The sequence below is a fragment of the Lepidochelys kempii genome, chromosome 18 (genome assembly GCF_965140265.1).
Source record: "Lepidochelys kempii isolate rLepKem1 chromosome 18, rLepKem1.hap2, whole genome shotgun sequence".
In the NCBI taxonomy this organism is placed as follows: Eukaryota; Metazoa; Chordata; order Testudines; family Cheloniidae; genus Lepidochelys; species Lepidochelys kempii.
In genome coordinates, this window is record NC_133273.1 from 15,639,372 (window position 1) to 15,659,587 (window position 20,216).

General features: G+C 45.8%; 1 protein-coding gene across 10 annotated transcripts in view; it reads left to right on the top strand.

Annotated features, from left to right (window-relative positions):
• The window catches only part of SAMD11 (sterile alpha motif domain containing 11), a 183,178-nt gene that overhangs the window by 70,287 nt on the left and 92,675 nt on the right, over nt 1-20,216 (top strand). For 9 of the 10 annotated variants that reach the window (XM_073317122.1, XM_073317116.1, XM_073317119.1 and 6 more), the window contains one exon: nt 7,576-7,626. The exons of the other annotated variant lie outside the window; for it this stretch is intronic. In XM_073317122.1, coding sequence (XP_073173223.1) covers nt 7,576-7,626 — 51 coding nt within the window. The remainder of the gene's footprint in view (nt 1-7,575; nt 7,627-20,216) is intronic. 10 annotated transcript variants of the gene reach the window in all.

Here is a 20,216-nt window from a genome sequence, read left to right on the forward strand (position 1 = left end):
CCATAGAAACGCAGCAAGAGTGCTTGGTTAAACTACCGTCTCCCCCCAAAAAAGATAATTAGGATTTAATTTCATTCTCACCTCTTCATTTGTCTAAATATGAGTGTTTAATTATCCATCTCGGCAAATAGCTGCCTCTGCCTCTGTGTGGATCTGCACTATCCCTTTAACATACGCTTCTCCCTTTCCCCCTGCTTGTCACACTGAGGCAAGGCTATTGTACCTGGCTGTTCAGCTGCATTGAACTTCATTGAGAGTCACCTCATTCTGGCTTTTGGGAGCGCTCTGCTTTCCTGGGCAGACTGGCAGCTGCAGCAGCCCATGAGAAGTTGTATATTAGATAATAGGAGATTTTTAGTGGGACCGACAAATAACACCGTAGTAGCGTTGGAGAGAGGCATGGACTGAACACAAGGCTAGGAGCCAGGAGCGCATGGGCTCTAGCCTCTGGTCTGACACCTGGCCTTGAGCAAGTCGCTGCACCTAAATTCTGTGAGGAGAGGATTGATTAGATAGTGCTGCTTTTATGACACATGAAGGTTTCATAGCCCAGGGGTCTAAGCACAGTGAATCAGGGGACTGGTTGCTCCCAGATTGGTCGGCCGTTGATTTTCTGTGTGACTCTGGGTGAGTCACAGGTTTCCTATCGCTAGAATGGACACAGTGATGCCTCCGCATCTTTGTACAGTGCTTGAGAGCTTTTGGTGAAAGTGCTTAGGTTTCTACGTCAAGTAACATTCTAATGAGCGAATCTACAACGTAGCTGTGAGCTGTAGGGCCCATGCAGAGAGACAGATGTGTGTTGACATCAGTGCAGGCAAAACTCCCATTGGTATTGGAGGAGAAATCTCCAGTTCTTACTGTGATTCACAATGTGCCTGATAGCTCCCACTGTGTGGGTGTGGGTGTGCACGCGTGCACATGCACTGGGGGATCCCAGTAATGCGGTGGATGCTGTACGCATGGCCCCAGGTAGAATTTGGCCCATTGATGGGTTCTGAAGACCTCGTGAGTGAAATGTGTGTGATTCCATCAGAAGCCTGAGGGCTGGGTCACCTTAGTTGCAGCTCCTCTGTATTGTGAGTTTTCTGTTGGAAGGCATATCACAAGATTGTAACCAGGCAAACACGGCATTTAATCTACACATAGCTCTGGGCCAAGCCCTCCAGCAGGATGATTGTTGCTTTTGATTTCTTTTGTGGACAGTGACAGATTGGTTTGTAGAAAACGGAATAGGGAAAGCAAAATCTTCCTTTTTTTTTTTAACTTACAATTTGACTTCAAGCCTGTTCCAAGGAGCATATTGTTGGGTAGAGGAGACTGTAACACCCACCTGTTCCCACTATACAGCTGTCGTGAGATCATTTGTATAGTACAGTTTGATTGGCTAAAATGAGGTAGAAAGTTGTTGGAAGTTTTCCTTTCTCATGGGAGTGGAAATTGGGCTGTGTGAGATCAAATTTGGGACCATTTTAACCATATTGGTTAAAAAAGCAGTCTAGTTTAGAGGAGAAGTGAAGGCATCTATAAAATATACATATAACAAATGGAAGAAGGGGGAAGTTGATAGTAATGAATATAAATCAAATGCTAGGAATTGCAGAAGATTGATGAGGGAAGAAAAGGGGAGAAGAATAAGGAGAAGTCTATCCCAAGGTCTCTGCCAATATGACCTGGAGGAAAATTCCTTCCTGACCCCAAATATGGTGAACACTTAAACTCTGTGCAAGACCCACCAGCCAGACACCTAGGAAAGAATTCTCTGTTGTAACTCTCACCCTCCAGTGTCCCATCTCTGGCCATTGGGGATATTTGCTAGTAGCTGTCCTGGATAGCCCACATGGCGCTGTAGGCAATCTCATCATACCATCCCCTCCATAAATTTATCAAGCTCAGTCTTAGAACAAGTTAGGTTTTTTTTGCCCCTACTGATCTCTGGGGAAGGGCTGTTTCAGAAGTTCACTCCTCTGATGGTTAGAAATCTTCAGCTAATTTCAGGCCTAAATTTGTTGGTGGCTGGTTCATAGCCATTTCTTCTAGTACCAACATTAGCTCTTACTTTAAATAATTCCTCTTCCATCCCTTTTATAGAGTTCTGTTGTATCTCCCCTCAGCCTTTGTTAGGTTAGGCAAAACAAGCCAGGCTCCTAAAGTCTCCTTTCATAAGGTAGTTTCTCCATTCCTCTGATCATTCTAGTAGCCCTTCTCTACACCTGTTCCAGTTTTGAATTCATCTTTCTTAAACATGGTAGATCAGAACTGCACACAATATTCCAGATCAGTTGTCATCAGTGCCTAGTTTAATGGTGGTAATGCTTCCCTTTCTCTACTGGAAATTCCTCAGCCCATGCATCCTAGGATTGTATTAGCCTTTTTCACAACCACATCACATTAGCAGCTCATAGTCATCCTGTGATCCACCAATATGCCCCAGGTCTTTCTCCTCCTTTTTCGCTTCCAAATGATGCATCCCCAGTTTCCAGCAAAAAATCTTGTTGTTGGTCCATAAGTGCATGACCTTGCAATCTGTACTTTTAAATTTCATCCCATTTCTATTACTCCAGTTTTCAAGCTCGTCCAAATGTTCTTGTGCGATATTCCGGTCCTCCTCGGTATTGGCAATACCTCCCAACTTTGTGTTATCTGCAAGTTTTATTAGCACACTCCCGCTTTTTTGTGCCAGTGTCGTTCATGAAAACGTTGAATAAGATTAGTACCAAGCCCCAGAGGAACTTCACTAGTAACTTCCCTGCTGCCTGACAGTTCACCTTTCATATGACCCATTGTAGGCTCCCCTATAACCAGTTCCTTCCCCACCTTTTGAGTCTCTTATTAAGCCCCACCTTCTCCAATTTAACTAATAATTTCCCATGTGGAACTGTATCAAACGCCTTGCTGAAATCCAGGTAAATTAGATCTACTGCATTTCCTTTGTCTAGAAAATTGATTATTCTCTCAAAGAAGGAGATCAGGTTGGTCTGGCACGATCTACCTTTTGTAGTAAAACCATGTTGTGTTTTATCCCAATTACCATTTACCTCTATGTCCTTAACTACTCTCACTTTCAAAAAGTTGTTCTGAGACCTCTCATACATTTGATATCAAACTAATGGATCTGTAGTTTCCCAGATCACCTTTTTTACCCTTTCTTAAATATAGGTACAGTATTTGCAATTCACCAGTCTTAAGGTACAATCCCTAAGTTTACAGAATCATTAAAATCCTTGCTATTGGGCTTGCAATTTTATGTGCCAGTTCCTTTAATATTCTTGGCTGGAGATTATCTGGGTCTCCTGATTTAGTTCCATTAAGGTGTTTGAGTTTGGCTTCCACCTTGGATGTGGTAATTTCTGCTTCCATCTCCTTATTCCCATTGTCAACTCTTCCACTTTCCCACTCTCCTCATTAGCTTTATCAAAAACTGATGCAAAGTATTTGTTTAGGTGTTGGACCATACTTAGATTATCTCTAATCTCCACCCCATCCTCAGTATTTAGTTGTCCCACTTCTTTTTCCCTTGTTTTCTTTTTATTTATATGACTAAAGAACCTTTTACTGTTGGTTTTAATTTCCTTTACAGGATCCAGTGCTGCCTGGCTTTTGGCAGTTCTCACTTTTTTCCTCTACACTTTTTGACAGTCAAGAGCTTCTTGTTCATCCAGTTTGGTCTGCAGCCCTTACCCATGAATTTCCCCCCCTGTTTGGGCTGCAGGCTTCAGATAGTTTTCCATCTTTGACTTAAAGAAATTCCAAACCTTTTCCACATTTAGATCCTTGAGTTTTTCAGTCCTGTCCACTTCCCTGATTTCCTGAATTTTTTAAAATTTACCCTGTTGAAATCAGGGACCCTAGTTGCAGACCTATTTTTGTTTATCCTTCCATTTAGTTCAAACTGAATTAAATCATGATTGCTCAAACCAAGGTTGTCCTGTTCTTCAGTGATGTCCTCACCACTTATCAATACTAAATCTAAAATGGCATCACCGCTTGTTGGTTTGATTGACTATTTGCTGGCTCCTCTGCCACTGCTCCTACCATAAAATCGTCACTGATAAAGTTTGCGGATGAGACAAAAACCGGGGGAGTGATAAATAACAAAGAGGACAGGTCCCTGATGGAGCAATCTGGATCTCTTGCTAAAATGGGAGCAAGCAAACCATATGCGTTTTAATACATAAATGTCAAATAATATGCTAGTATGTAAATGTATAATCTAGGAACAAGGAATTTAGGCCATACTGACAGGATGGGGACTCTATCCTGGGAAGCACTGACTCTGAAAAAGATTTGTGGGTCATGGTGGATAATCAGCTAAATATGAGCTGCCAGTGCTACACAGTGTCCAAAAGGCCTAATGTGATCCTCGGATGCATAAACAGAGGAATCTTGAGGAGGAGTAGAGAGGTTATTTTACTTCTGTATTGGGCACTGATGCAACTGCTGCTGGAATCCTGTGTCCAGATCTGGTGCCCACAAGTCAAGGAGGATGTTGAAAAATGGGAGAGGGTTCGGAGAAGAGCCACGAGAATGATTAAAGAATTAGAAAACCTGTCTTGCAGTGATAGACTCAAGGAGAGCAGTCTGTTTAGCTTAACAAAGAGAAGCTTAAGGATTTACTTGATTACAATCTGTAAGAACCTACATGGGGAACAGCTATTTAATAATGGGCTCTCATTCTAGCAGAGAAAGGCATAACATGATCCAATGGGTGTGGAAGTTGAAGCTAGACAAATTCAGACTGGAAATAAGGTGTAACCGTTTAACAGTGAGAGTAATTAGCCATTGGAACAGTGTACCAAGGGTCATGGTGGATTCTCCATCACTATTTTTAAATTAAATTTGGATATTTTTCTAAAACGTAGGGATCGTTTTGGGGAAGTTCTCTGGCCCGTGCTATGCAGGAGGTTAGACTAGGTGATCACAATGATCCTGTCTGGCCTTGGAATCTGTGAATCTAGCTCCCTGAGCTGTGTGAAACTAACCAGTTGCGCTCTGCTGGGGACAGGACAAACCTTTCTTTACTATTAGATTCACATGGGCTTTGAGCCCTGGATACAAACAAACCCCAAAACGCAAAGTAAAACTCAACTGGCACCTCCGTGTTATACCTGATTTTGAGCAAAACCCAGTTTTGCAGGAATTTCACCCCAAGCCCTAACTTTGGCTAATGTTGGCTGAAAAGTTTGTAAACTTCGCCTGAGTTTGAGGTTGATAATGGAATTTATAATCAGACAAAATCCTTTTCTTTCTTCCTCTCTCAAGCTGTCTCTTGCTTTCCAGCGCGCTCTCTGCTCTATAAACTATACAGCCACATTTGTGTTTGCCTTGAATAGCAACAAGAGGAGAGAATATAACCAACTAGATGGAGGAGGATCAGGGGTGGGAGTGGGGGAGTCCACTTCCAACGGACGCACGGGATTTGCAAGATGAAAGGCAGGCAGCAGGCCTGTGACAGATGTGAAGGGTGTAAGGAGCAAGAGTCAGTATGTATGAAGAGTTCTGAGCTGGGAGATCTGATGCTGCATCACTAAATAATAATAGAAATCTCTACCCAAGCTTGAAAATCCACGGCTTGAGTTTGCTGTCCTATCATTGCAGATCAGGGGTAACTGCTTTGAAATCAGTGGCGTTACTTTAAGCTTCGATGGTTCTGTACTGTTCACCAGCATGAATGCAAGTTGCCCAGGCTTTTGCCAACCCGGATCAGAGCTTTGTTAGAAGTTGCTCATTTTTATAACCTGTCTTGTTTAGTAAATTGAAATCTAAATGTGGAAAGAGAGATCCCGAGACTCTCAACCCGGAAAAACCACCTTACGCGAAACCTCCATGCGCGAGGGTGGCAGACTGGGTGAATGGGGTCCCCTCCCCACCCTTATAATTTCACTAAAGCCATAATAATTGCATCAGACCCATAGAGGTCTTCTGCTTCTGTCCCTGCTAAACAGCTGCCCATTCCTTGCCCCTGGTGTTTTATGAAGTAAAATCGACAGCTTTTATTGCTGTAATCTTAGCATCTCTGATGCTTCTGTAATCTTTTTGTCTGCAACTGTGAGGCCAGGAAAATGGAAATCTGGAGCAGGTTTCCTAAGCTGTTGAATGGGAGGCAGAGACAAGAAATAGGACTTGCAATTAATGGAGTTAATAAATACACTTCTGAGCATGATTTGATGGATGGAACAACATGGACCAACCTAAAGACCAAGCAGTCCCCTCACCCGCAACTGACAAGAAACCAGACTCCCTTTCCTGAGCCAGGCGTACAGGAAGTACACACAAGTTATATTCTCTCATTAGGAACAAAGCCCCCAGTAGTGCTATACCTTGGATATGTGATTACTTCAAATAGAGTTCAGTATTGCTTTCACCTGTTTCTTAGAGCTAGAATTAAAGCAGATGTCCCTACTCTCCTGCAAAGCACTTAAATCCATCCCAGTCCAGTTTAAGTGCAAACTTGAATCCATCCTTATTCAACAGAGCACTTAACCCTGGGCTTAAGTCCCACTGACTTCACGGCTCACGCTTACGCACTTTCTGGCCTGATTCAAAGCCCGTTCAAGTCAGCACACTTCCGTCGAGTCCAGTAGGCTTTGGATTAGGCCATTGGTGTAACTGGATGGACTTCAAGTATGTTGCTTAAGTACTTTGCTGAATCAAGGCCAGATGGAATGGGAGAGATGATGTCCGTCATTAGACAAACGTGCATGAGGCTCTCACCATGCACGTTCTTTGCTGACGGATTTACTTAGCACGCTCAGCAACCTGTATCTGCAGAGGCTGGTTTTTCACAGGCAGATGTGGTGGTGAGGTTTTGCCTGCAGACAGATGCCCCCTGGAAAACTTGGGCCCCTGGTTGTTGGGAATTGTTTTCCATCCTATTGGCCTGATGAAACAGTGGAAGCTGCCAGGCAAAATTGATACTTACAGGGTGCCCCTGAGGCTGAGGGGAAGAGATCCTAACATAGCCGATTCAGATCAGGGTGGATGCTGCCCATCCTAAGGATGGCAGCGGAAGAAAATCTCAGCTGCTCATCATGGTCTAAATTTAGGATGTCATTCATCTGGAATCCACTGCTCCAGCTCATCACCAGGCAGAGTGATGGAATATAGAAAATTAATTTCTGAGATGGGAAATAGCTAATAATTTATTTACAGCTAGGGCAGGGAAGCATGGAGGGGGCTTGATACAGGATTTTCTTCATGCAATGTCAGTGCTGAGCCTGTTCAGCTTCCCGTGAGCTCGCCCTATTAGCTGAGACAACATCTTGCCACCCCACTTGGCCTATCAGTGTGGCTGCGTGCAGGAGAGAGGAGTTTTCTCGTCACTGCACAGGTCACCCACAGGGCTCTAATTGACCGCACCGCAAAGCCTGTGGTGGGCTCCCGCCGGGGCCGGTATGTGCGCGCAGCATGGCTCGTCACAGCAGCATGCATTTTGGGATAGTGGCGGGGGGAAGGTCACGGGAGCATGCTAGACGTGCACGGCTGGTGGTGTGACCGAGTGTGTCTCTGAGCTGTGGGAAGGTGTCGTGTTCCGTCACTTACCTCTTTCTTTCTTTGTTTTGTTTTGTTTAACAGGATACACACCCACTGGGATTTAAACATCTCCTTCCGAGAGACCTCTTGCAGGTACCATTTTGGGGCACCCTCTTTGTATGGTAGGCTAAGCATTTATGATACACATTACTGGATTATGGATGCAGTTAGAAATGTTCTTTCGTTCTTTCATTCTTCTCCAACAGAAGAAAGAAAGAGAGTCAATCCTATAAAAGGATGCACTTACTGGTGTCTAAAGATGTTTTTCTCAGCTCTGCTTTTCAAAGCATGGAAAATCACTGTGCCAACTGATGCTAATCAGTGGGCGGTGGGTGTGTAGATGTCCGTGCAATATTATTAAGACCCTGATCCTGCAAGCAGTTCTGCATGTGGGTAGTTCCATTGGAACCTTTGGGCTGTTCACCTGCATAATGTGAAGCATGCATTTAAGGGACTGTGGGTTCAAGGTTTAAAGCTGCAAGAGTGACTTGGTGGCTCTTACAATTACCTTTAATGCATGGATGGTGGTGTTGTGGGGAATTTAGACATTTAAAATCACCTTAAAACAGTGGTTCTCAAAGCCGGTCCACAGCTTGTTCAGGGAAAGCCCTTGGCGGGCCGGACCAGTTTGTTTACCTGCTGCATCCGCAGGTTCAGCCGATCGCGGCTCCCACTGGCCGCGGTTCGCCGCTCCAGGCCAAAGGGGGCTGCGGGAAGGGCGGCCAGCACGTCTCTTGGCCCGCACCGCTTCCCGCAGCCCCATTCGCCTGGAGCGGCGAACCGAGGCCAGTGGGAGCCACGATCGGCTGAATCTGCAGACGCAGCAGGTAAACAAACTGGTCCAGCCTGCCAGGGGCTTTCCCTGAACAAGCAGCGGACCGGCTTTGAGAGCCACGGCCTTAAAAGACAAACATTTAAAAAAAAAAAGAAGAAAATAAGAAAAGCCTTAACTAAGAGAGAACGTAGGAATTGCCATCCCAGTTTGGATCATTTATCTTTTAAGTCTGGTATCCTGCAGTGATCAACACCTGAAAAACGTCAAAATCTACACACTGTCAATATCTTGTTATTACATGCTTTGCACAAATGGGAAAATTCCTTCCTGTCCCTTACAGTGATCAGTTGATGCCCTGAAGCATGAGATGTGACTATCCTTTATGTCTGTATGTAGACTATAACTGCCAGCGTTATTGCTGGTCATGAAATTAACCAGCCCTTGTAAAAGTCTACCTACAGTATTTGCCTCTATAGAGACAAGAGGAATGCATGTTCTAACTTCTGTTTTATATGAAACTCACTATTTGCCAATGAAATACTTGAACCAGGCATATGCTGTTTGTTTTCTGGAGGAGAGACAAATCATTACACATGGCTAATAAAGAACAGGTGGTTCCCGTGAAACTTCTTGGCATGGGAAACCTGAAGGGAAGTGTCTCTTCTACAGAAGGATGTTGCTGGGCCCAAACAGAGTAGGCCGGATTCTGATCCTGGTTGCCCTGGATAATTGATTGAAGTTGATGGAGTTACTCTGGATTTACACTGTTGAGGCTGAGATCAAAATCTGGCTGAGAGGATCTCAAATTTTATAGCATGGAAATTAATTAGCTTTCAATTAACAACCCAGCAACAGTTTCTGGTGCTCTGTGCAGAATTCCTGTTCAGTTCTAGAACTAGGTGAACAATGGGAAAATATTATTATTATTTTAGTTGCAATAATGTCCACTGTGTGCTAGGCGCTTTCCAAACAAACACTTCAGAAGGGTGGCCCGTGATCTACGGAGCTCAGAATCTAAGGTCAAGCAAGGGCATTTTATTGAATAATTTATCTGAGTTTTTGACTAGGTCTGTATGACTATGTCTCGCTGCATCTTGGTGTAGTACTTACCCAAGAGAACATACCTTAGCAGCTTTAAAAAACATGTACATTTCAATATTGCAACTGATCTGGGTTGTTCTCTCTTTAAAAGCTTCAGAAGGTTTCATGAAAAGTAAATATCAGTGGCAGCAGGAGAGTACATTAGAAATGACTCCCAACTCTATCGCCTGCCCTTCAAACACAACTCAGACCGCTTCGGCTTCCTGGCTGTGAGCCCCCCGTAAAATCTTGTGTGGAGTGGCAGGGAGGCGAGAGGATCTTAGGAGAAAGATTGTATTTTTGACACCCCCCGCCCCCTCAAAAAATCTTGAACTTTAAAGCGGACAGATTGAGCTGTTTTATTGGAGGTATTTGTATGAAGTTTCTCATCTAAATTATAAACCATGGGGTGAGATCTCTGTTTGTTTGTTTGGTTTTATTGTTTGTTTGTTTATTTTGGTCCCTGATTTGATTCAGCAAAGCATTTAGGTACATGCATAAGTCCATCCCTATTTAATCAAGCATTTAAGCATGTGCTTAAGTTCTTGGCTGAATTGAGGCCTGGGATCCTCATTTGGAACCTTGAAGGCACTGTGGAGTGAGGTGTGAAATTTGTGCTGATTCACACCCCATTAGGAGCCATTGAAAGCAGTCGGTTTAACTGGGGTTCAAATCAGTGCGGCATTCAGCCCAAGTCTGGGAAAATGTCATTCTTAACATTTTAAATGTTAAGAATACAAAATCACAGCCCAAATTAGGAGATTCTAGGATGCAGTCTTGCAAGCTCACTTCAATGAGAACACCCCTTGACACCATTAGGAGTCCCTGTCCAGACAGCTTTCAGGATAAGGTCCCTGTGTTGTTGCTTTAAGCTTATGGGACTTGAAAATTCAAATGGATGGATTCCTTCCCGGCAGACCCTTTCATGATAAATTTCAGCCTGGAGTGAAAATTTGTGGCCCAGTTATAAGCTCCTAAAAAGACCGGAGCTTTATAATGGAACTGCTTACACAAGCCTTAACTAATAGCCATGTGAACAATCATTCTGGAGTTTAATACAGCTGTGACTAACGGTGCACACACTTTTTGAAAATTAAAATTCCCACCTTTTAAAAATATTATTTTTGAAGCTGCAATGCCAAGGCTAAAATAATGGTTGAATTTTTATGTCTGTGAGCAGATTTCTCTGTCTTTCCCCCATTTAACTGTTTGTTTCCAGTAGCTCTTTCCTGGCAACTTAGTTCCAACATTTGGATATTCCTTTTCCACAGTACTCAGAGAACTCAATCCATTGTGTGCCCACTATCATTGGGACTTGGCAGTTATATGGTAAAATACAAGTTTTGCCACTGCAAATCAAACGTCTGATCCAGTTACCTCAAGAAGTGGCCAGTCCTAATGTTCCAGCAAAAAGCGGCAGGTTCCCTGTAATGCAGCAAATTAATTGTGCCACCAGCCGATGCCCTGAAACATGAGATTTGTCAATTCTTAACACTGGTTTGCTAATAAGAAACATTTAAAGGGACAATGCTTAGTGAAAAGGGGCAGAATCTGGCTTAACATCCTGTTGGGAATTCCTTGGATTCCAGTTGGGTGTTCATTGTAATTGCTTAATTGTTTATGTAGGCCCTACACAAAGCAATGTTGTATCCTTCTGATGACACAACAGCCTCAGCTAAGTGACCTGAGCTGGTGACCTGGCCCCACATAACTATTAAATATAATGGTTAATAGCTTAGCTAAGTCACATTCTGATTTCTTGAAATGTAGACTCTGAATGAGATTTCAATGAGTTTTAACTGTGTAGATGGTCTGTTGTTCCATTATTAAGGTAGTCTGAGACAAAGCAGGCCTGACACTGACGGCTAGTAAGTTTCTTCAAGGAGCCAATTTAAAATGAATTTTAATTCAAATTAATTAGCAGATTTATTTGTAAATTCCATTCTGTACTCAAGCTGTAAGTGCTGTAATTTAGGGGAATAATAAAGAGGTGGAATCCCTGGTTTAAGTACAAACCCAACTCAACCTCAACTGTAGAGCCATGATCGATGCCTCCATAATAGACTAGACCTGGCCAGGTGAGCACTCAGGTGTCCATTGTGAAATCAGAGGTAACTCAGCCAATCACCCCTCTTCCTCTACAGCCAATTTGCATGCTACTGTTCTGTTGGCTCTAGAGAGTCAATGGTCTGACTCCTTAAAGGCTCCTTGGCAGCCTAGTAGCTTGGGCATTGGTACTTGGAAAAGTTCCCCATGGCACTGCCATTTTGGCTTTGGTCTGGGCTGAAGCACAGAGAAGCTGAGGCAGGAGTGAACAGGGCTCTTCCCCTCGCTTCCCACCCATGCCGCAGCCCTCCTCAGTCCCCTGTCACTGCTTCCCCCCGCCCCCACCCCACATCCCCACTTCCTCCCCCACCAGCCCCTCAAATCCCTGCTCACCCTCATGCCTGTCTCCTTTCCCCTCTGCAACCTGCTGCTTTCTACCGTTGGAGGAAGCTGCAGGGGAGACGTCGGCTTCTGCAGGCTTCTGTTGCTCTCTCAGACTCCAGCTGAAGTCACTGTCCCCCCTCACCTTGACCTGCTCCCCTCATTCTGCTGACTCCTGCTGACTGTGGGTGCTCAGCAGCTCTGCAAATCAAGCCCCCAATTTTCAGCTTGGGCCTCCAGTTCAGGTGTAGATGACAGCGGGTGCAAATTTGAGCCTGCCGACTAGGTCACTTAGATATTTTATCCCCCTGATCTGCCAGGGCAGAAAAGAAACATGCGTCTGTTTAAGCAACCTAAATTGCCTTACAACTCTGAAATATATGGCGCCACTGGACTACATGATGGGGTGGCATAAAGGTTTTACTGACCCTTGTTCGAGGTGACACACACAACTCACCACTCATGAGTTATGCAGGTCATCCCAGATTCCTGCTGCGATACCTTTAAGCTGCACCCCACTGTTATGTGGTTCTCTCCCCCCCTCTTTTCAATCAAAAGGGTTGCCTTCTGACTTGCCCCGCTTCTCTGTCAAAAGGTTGCCTTTGATCTTCCTTTCCAAGTCGTCAGAGGTTGCCTGGATTTGTTGGAGTCTGGTCACCTTACAGTCGCTGTCTGCATTGTCCTTGATGAAAGGAGGTTTAATTGGGTACATACAGGTCTGCACACAGGCACCAAAAGATCAACATTGGGAACTGTCCTGAAAAGGGAGATTAAGATCTCTCCGAGGGCCTGCCAGGTGCTCCTTTTTCTTTTATGCTTTGAAGTTAATGTGATGGCTGGGGCTGGCGTTTTAGCAAAGTTCCCAAGTGCCTCTGTTGAAAACATTCCTGTACAGTAACGTTCCCTTGCACAGATGTGGTGGTCTCTCGAACGCTTTTCTAAAACGCCTTTAAATGGTTTAGTAAACAAGGCATTTTCCTTTTTATTTTGAGAAAAACCTGTCAGGTTTCTCAATAATGAGCAGGTTCTTGGGGCCCATCCTGGCTTGGAGCTGAACAATTCAAACAAGGAGCTGAGTGCTCTCACCGCCCCCTGATTTCAGCGGGAGCCAGGTGTTCAGAACCCTTGTCTGGATTAGGCTCCTCATGCTGAAGCGCATCATAAAGAGTGGGCTGTGTGAGCAGACGTGCCGGGCAGAGGATGTTTCCCACCTTTTTGGTGCTGTTCTGTTTCTCTGTGTTGTGGATGGAGGTGGGTGAGACGGTAGAGAGAGGCCAGGAATGAGAACACCCTCCTTTAATGCTGTTGAGTGTTACAGCCATCAGATAAAACCTGACACTCATCCCAGAACCTCTAAACACTTTACACGCAACGAAGCCTGCCTGCTTTGCGAGGAAAGTGTTGGTATAGGTGTTGCTCTTATTAAGTATGGGGAAACTGAGATAAAACGGAGGTTAAGTGACTTGTCTGAGGGAACCCAGGAGTCCTGCTGCTCATTCTGGGCTCAAGCCCACACCCTGAGCAAACCTCAGAAAGTGTATTGAAGGCACCTTGAAGATCAGCTATGGGAAAGAGGTAAAAGAATGAAGAGGCCAGAGACAGCAATGAATCACTTTGCTTTAGCTGAATGGGGCACACATCTCAGGAGTTCATATGTATGGAAGATCCACTCAGACCAACAGAGTTATGGGACCTACCAAGCAAACTGGCTGTCCCAGAGGAGAATTTCTTCTGGATGCATCAGATATGAAAGGGGCACAAAGTGTTATAAGGAAAGCAAAGACCCCAGATACCCGGAGCAAATAACTATTTAAAACCACTGTTTAAATGTGGTAGGGTCTGATCAGCCATTCTGGACTGGGCCAAGCCAGATTATACTGTGCTCAAGACCACACATGGACCTAGCTCAGAACCTTGGTTTGTTTGTATTTTGGTTTAAATCCGGCTGTACCGTAGTTTTGGCCTCATCCACATTAATCTGCCAAATGCTGTTATATCCTGTTCAGCAAGGACTGAGTTTAAGTGGTGTATAACCTGGATTGTTGTATGCATTTGTTTGCTCTGTGTAGATGGGGCCACCCACATTTAAAAAAGAAAGAGAAAAAATTGTGCTGACGAAAGAATAAAGGCTCTTTGAAGAAGTTGTTAAATCGGTGCACAGTGAAGAAAGGTGAAGAGTGGGTGAGAGGAGAAATAGAACTAGCTGATTTTGCTTATTCCCCTGGAAGGTGCACAGTGAAAAAGAAAGAAGGAAAGGGGAAAGAAGGAGGAAAGGAGAGGGAAAATAAAAAGCAGAAAGCAGACAGTGACATGCATAGCAAGGATGATGCTGAGTCAGCAGGAAGTATCATGTATGATGCAAGTAATGTTATCAGGCATCAAAGTATAACACTACGTTGCTCTTTAAAGTATTAATATAATTAATTTGGTATTTGCTGGTGAACTGCTATGCTTTAATATAGGAAACCCAGGGTACGGATTCAGGGGGCTTTGAGCTGATGGAGGATGGGTACGACCCTTTAAAGTCTTCCAGTTATCAGCATCTGCTGCTGACTGATCCAGTGGTCATTGGATTTAGACCATTCAGTTGCAGCAGAAAAGGCCAAGCGCTGGCAAATTAGGCAAAGTGGCAAGGATGCCTAGGAATAGGTTGATCTGTGCAGAAGGAGGTGAGCCAGGATCTGCTAATGTCTAACCCCAGCTCAGAAATGGACTCCCTCTGTGGTCTTAAGCAAGTCACCTAACTTCTGCCTCAATTTCCCCATCAGTGAAATGGTTCAGTAGTTTAATTAACTACATGAGGGTGGACTTGAAGATGAGGCTTACTTAAGTAAAAAGAGTCAAATCTTGCCCTTATGGTTGGGATCAGGGTGTTGTGGAGTGATGCTGGCTATGTGTAAGTCCCCAGAGCCAAGCTGCCACCCTCAAGCAGCATGGCTCAGGGTGACTGGGGTGGGGGGTGCTCCCACTGCTCTTCCTTTAAAATGGAGTGCTGCACTTCCCCTGCATGCTGAATCATATCCTGGGAGGACTGGGTACCTGACCACCCTCCAGCAGTGGCAGATAAGATGGTAGGACAGTGACTGTGGAGTGCTAGATTGCAATCCTGCCCTGCCACTGCATTGTAGACTCAGAATTTAAAGCCAAAAGGGACGATCAGATCATCTAGTTTGACTACTAGCATATCACTGGCCATTAAATGTCACCCAGTTACTCCTGTGCTGGAGCCCAGTGACTTGCATTTGGATAAAGCATCCCTTCCAGAAAAGGCTTCCAGCCTTGGACTAGGAGATGGCAAGAGATGGAGGATCCAGCACTTTGTGCTTTGTTCCTGTGGCTAATCACCCTCACTGTTAAAAATGTGTGCCCAGTTTGTTCATCGTGAAGGGGCTGCCGTGAGATGGGGAAACCCCCCGAGGAGCACACAGAAGGATTTGTCCTTTATAGCTGAATTCTGCTCTTGGTTACACTGACATGACTCTGGAATGGGTCCCTTGACTCCATGGGCTCTGGAAGGACTGCAAAAGGGTGGGCGGGGGGAGTGGAGAGCAACCAAAACAGGCCAAACTTGAGTGGTGTTGCGCTGGAATGCAGTGTTTGCTCAGATATGGCCTAGCTGCCCCTCCATCCTGCCAGCAGGGAAACATCTCCACCGTTACGCCACCCAGCTCTGGTCAGGGGCCAAGGGGGTGGGGTCCTGGCTCCTCCCCACTTGGTGCTCCCAGCCAAGTTTGGGTTCTCAAAAGTGAGGGGCAATAGCTCTGCGACTTCCCTGTCTCCAGCCCCTGTGAGTGACTCCTGATATACACCAGCGTCACGGAGCCCGTGATAGTTATATGCGGTTGTGAAGGTGGGAGGTGACACACACATGCAGGGTATCAGTGGAACAGGAGAGCAATGCAAATTCAAGAAATGGAGGATACAAGAAAAAATGTGGCTTGAGCGGTTGGCATTCCCTTTGCAATGTGATTGGGGCTCACTTCTGCCTGTGGGAATGCTGTAATACTCCTCTTGGAGGAAGTATAAAGGGCCCTCACCTCTGTAACTACTGCAGGTTGCTAAAGCGCCGTACCAGGACTTTCTTCCTGATGGCAAAGCCAAAATAAACAAGGAAACTCCTGGCTCACAAAACCCCTTGTTGGCAGTCGGCATATGGTTTGCGTTGGAGGGAAGAGACTTTTCAGATGGGCAAACACAGTTTGTTCGGCAACATACCTGTATGGTTTCAGACAATAGTTTCCAAGTGAGTAATAAATGGACCTTTTCTTTCGTTTCACTGGAGAAAAAAAAGGAAGAAAGGAACCCAAATCCGAGTATGTTATAGGCTTTAACAAGAACGTTCTGTGTTGGAGAGAAGAGCGGTTTGTAGGGTTTGGCCAAGGGGCAGAACTGCAGGCGCTTACAGTTATTGCAGATAAATCTGAGCAGCTTGTGCTGTGTTTGTGTTTATCCACCCACAAAGCATGTGTGTGAAGATCAAGAATGTAGACATTATTGGGATGCACTGGGAGGAGCTTCTAGGCACTTGTCATGAGCCCAGCTTTTGCTTTAGCTGCTTCATGAGGCACTTCAGATGAAAATGGGACTGGCTTTTGGCACTCTGCTGGAGTGCCTATGGCCCGTGGGTCACTTCATTTCATTGGTGGGTCAGAAACCCAGAAAAAGACCCATACTGGGAAGGAATGAACAGTCACTCTAGCTTGTTTGGAATATTTTCTTTAAGGCTGTGTAGGGAGGGAGACCTCTTTTCTGTTTAGCCTCCTAATGGTGTGAGCTGTTCTCCTAAGGCTGGAGGTCTGAGTCAGGGAAAAATAGTCTGGGAAGAGTGCTAGAAAATATACCGTAAAGAACAATTCTGCACTGATTCCTTGCCGGGATGAGCTAGAATGAGCTGCTAGCCTTTTCCACTTCTTACTTCGCTGGTTCATGGATACTGCATATGTGCTCCTTAGTGGCCAAAGCTGATTCCAGGGGTTGTGAGCAGGAATGCTTCTAAAATCGCTGTCAAGAGGATGTCTTGCATGTTGCTCCTTGGGGACCATATCCGTGGGTGAACTTTGATCTGCAGCTGCAATGTGCAAGAGCCTTAAACCGTGTCAATTTAGGAACTTCTGCGCCTCAATGTGCTGTCTGCTATTCAAGCTGTTCCCATGCCTTATTCAGGATTTGGAATTACTAAGGTGTCTTGCACAGTTACTTGGGTAGGTCTTGTGTTATCTCTGGCCTTGCTTCCATGGGTTTTTGGGTGAACAAACACCCCTATGATTAGGGAGGCATGAATGAAGTGGGAGGGTCCATGGTTGACTTCCTCTGATGTTATCAATGCTCTTCTCTCTTCTGTGCTAATATACCAAGATGTTTTCATTAATAATCAGAAGTGGAATGGTTTGGCCTTGGAAGTGTGTCTGTCTAAATTCCAGTAGAAATTCAGGAGATGGACGAAGCTGGGACGGGGCTGTTTATGTTTGGCATAAACTAGCTTTACTTTGAAATGCAAATATATTCCTGGTGTTTAGCGAAGGAGGTAAGAAAGGTTGTTAGGAAACCAGAATGTGTGTTCGTGAATAGTGCACTTACATCCCCCCTCCCCCCCAGCATGTACATCACCCCCTTACTGTAATTCCCAGTATATCATAAAAGGGGAGCTAATGGCCTTCTACAGCGGAGTTGGGAGGAATCTTGGGGACACTGTAGATGCGAAGGCATCTTGAGCGCTTCTGGGTTCTTACTGGGATTTGCATCGTCTTGGCGGAAATTTTGGAAGCACATTTTTGGGAGACTTCAGCTGCACACAGACAGGGAACAGAGAATTGGCTCCTTCTGGTTGTGGGTCGAACCTGGGACCAAAGCTTCAGGGAGTGCCTTTGGATCAGGAGATTCAGTCTGACTTCCCTTGCTGAAATTTGGAAGGATTCAAATTTGAGCTTCTGGCTTTGTCTTATCTTTAATAATTGGTATTTGAAGGATTCATGCTGGGCCTCCTGTCCAGTTCCTGATTTTTGTTTTCTAACCCTATCCCTTATCAATGCCCATTTCAAATTGCTTGGATGGGTATTATTCCAGGGTTTCTGCAACTCAAAGTAGTAATGTAGTGGACTGAGCATTTGGAATATTTTAAATAGATGCCCATACACCAGTTGCGTGGTGGTGAAGTATTTTATTGATTGGCCGAGTGAGGCGAGGTCCTGCCCGCTACACAATGGCATTTCTCTGACTGTCTGTCTGGAATGCGATAACTTTGGAATGCTGCATCCGATCAATGCCAAAATGTCAAGGAATGTTCTGCACCTCAGTGGGCACAAGCCTATTGATTTTGGTGCACGTGAGAATACTGGAAAAGCCTGATTTAGAGTTAATATCGGGGCCTCCAGGCTGGCTGGTGCTGCAGGCTGGAGAATCTTCATGCTGCCCCCTACTGCTGCCTCTGTATATCAGAGGCAGCAGCTTGATGCTGTCTGGGGAGATTGTAAGTATTGCGGACTTTTAACAGAAATAACAGAGACCCTTGCAGGGAGAGTTCGTGGGGGGGGAGAATGGGGTCTTGTGGTTGGAGGGGACCTGGACCGGGGGGAAGTGCGTGGGTGGGGGTCAAAGCAAAGGACCCACAAGGGATGGGGGTGGTGAGGAGTGGTACTGGTGAGGAAAAGCAGGGTCCCAGAGTGAAGATAGGGATGGGAAAGCAGGAGGGCTGTGGAGGGGAGCCCAGAACCCGGTGGGGGGAACAGAGTCCCTGGTATGTGGGAGAACGGGAAATGGGACACCATGCCATGGGAACTAGGGGAAAATGGGGGTGCATACAGAGACCTTGCATGGGGGTAGGGGAGAAAAGTGGGAATGGGGTGCACACAGAGCTCTTGTGGTGGGTGGGAGAACAGGGGACAGTGGTAGGGGGTGAGGGATATATATAGGTCACAGAGCCCCTGGCATGAGGGAGCGGGTGGCAGGAGTTGTAGGGAGTCCCTGAAATAGAGGATTGGGGGGGTGGCACCCAGGCGGAAGGGGGGGGGTGCAGAGAACCCCTGGTGTGCGCAATGTGCTCGGCCTACATAAAGTATGAAGCCTGCGACCCTCAAGTTGTGCTCCTACAGGGAGCTCGCAGACCTAAGATGGCTGCCACCATCCATAATTTCTAAGGCAGACTGTTGAGGCTGGCTGTTCGTTCTCCAGAAAGCCACCCGGGATCCTGCTGGGTAGGAGGGAGAATGCGTGATGGCTGTTAGTGTTGATGCTATTTGTGTTGCCGTATCACCAGAGGCCCCAACGAGGGGCTGCACTGCTCACCAGGGCTGGCTTCAGCTCCTCTATTATTTTGTGTTAGTGGCCGTGTTGAGCGGCAGGCTGTGGTCAGGGAATGCTCGATAACACAGGGCATGATGGATGTTCGGAGGGAAGACGTATGGGAGGTTGTAGCTGTTGTGGCAGGTGAGCCGGCGAAGATGGACCATCAGGGAGAGTCCTTCCGAAGTCTAGCGGATCCTTGTTGGATTGCAGCCTCTCGTTTGTGTGTGTGGATAGTAATTGTTTTTTGGAGCCTCTGCTCCAGGACAGTAGATTATAGTTCCATACAGGAGCAGATTAGCTGAGGGTCTTTGGGATCCAGGCCTCGTAGGAAAGTCACCTGGGGCAGCACAACAGAGGGCAGTGCAGAATACTGCTGCCTGCCGGGGCCAACGATAATACAAGTGCCATAAATGGATGGTACAAGGGTCTGTGGCTCAATGAGGAACCTGCAAGGACCATGCCTTGCTAAGGATGCTCTTGTGTATAGAATCATAGAATCATAGAATCATAGAATATCAGGGTTGGAAGGGACCCCAGAAGGTCATCTAGTCCAACCCCCTGCTCAAAGCAGGACCAATTCCCAGTTAAATCATCCCAGCCAGGGCTTTGTCAAGCCTGACCTTAAAAACCTCTAAGGAAGGAGATTCTACCACCTCCCTAGGTAACGCATTCCAGTGTTTCACCACCCTCTTAGTGAAAAAGTTTTTCCTAATATCCAATCTAAACCTCCCCCACTGCAACTTGAGACCATTACTCCTCGTTCTGTCATCTGCTACCATTGAGAACAGTCTAGAGCCATCCTCTTTGGAACCCCCTTTCAGGTAGTTGAAAGCAGCTATCAAATCCCCCCTCATTCTTCTCTTCTGCAGGCTAAACAATCCCAGCTCCCTCAGCCTCTCCTCATAACTCATGTGTTCCAGTCCCCTAATCATTTTTGTTGCCCTTCGCTGGACTCTCTCCAATTTATCCACATCCTTCTTGAAGTGTGGGGCCCAAAACTGGACACAGTACTCCAGATGAGGCCTCACCAATGTCGAATAGAGGGGAACGATCACGTCCCTCGATCTGCTCGCTATGCCCCTACTTATACATCCCAAAATGCCATTGGCCTTCTTGGCAA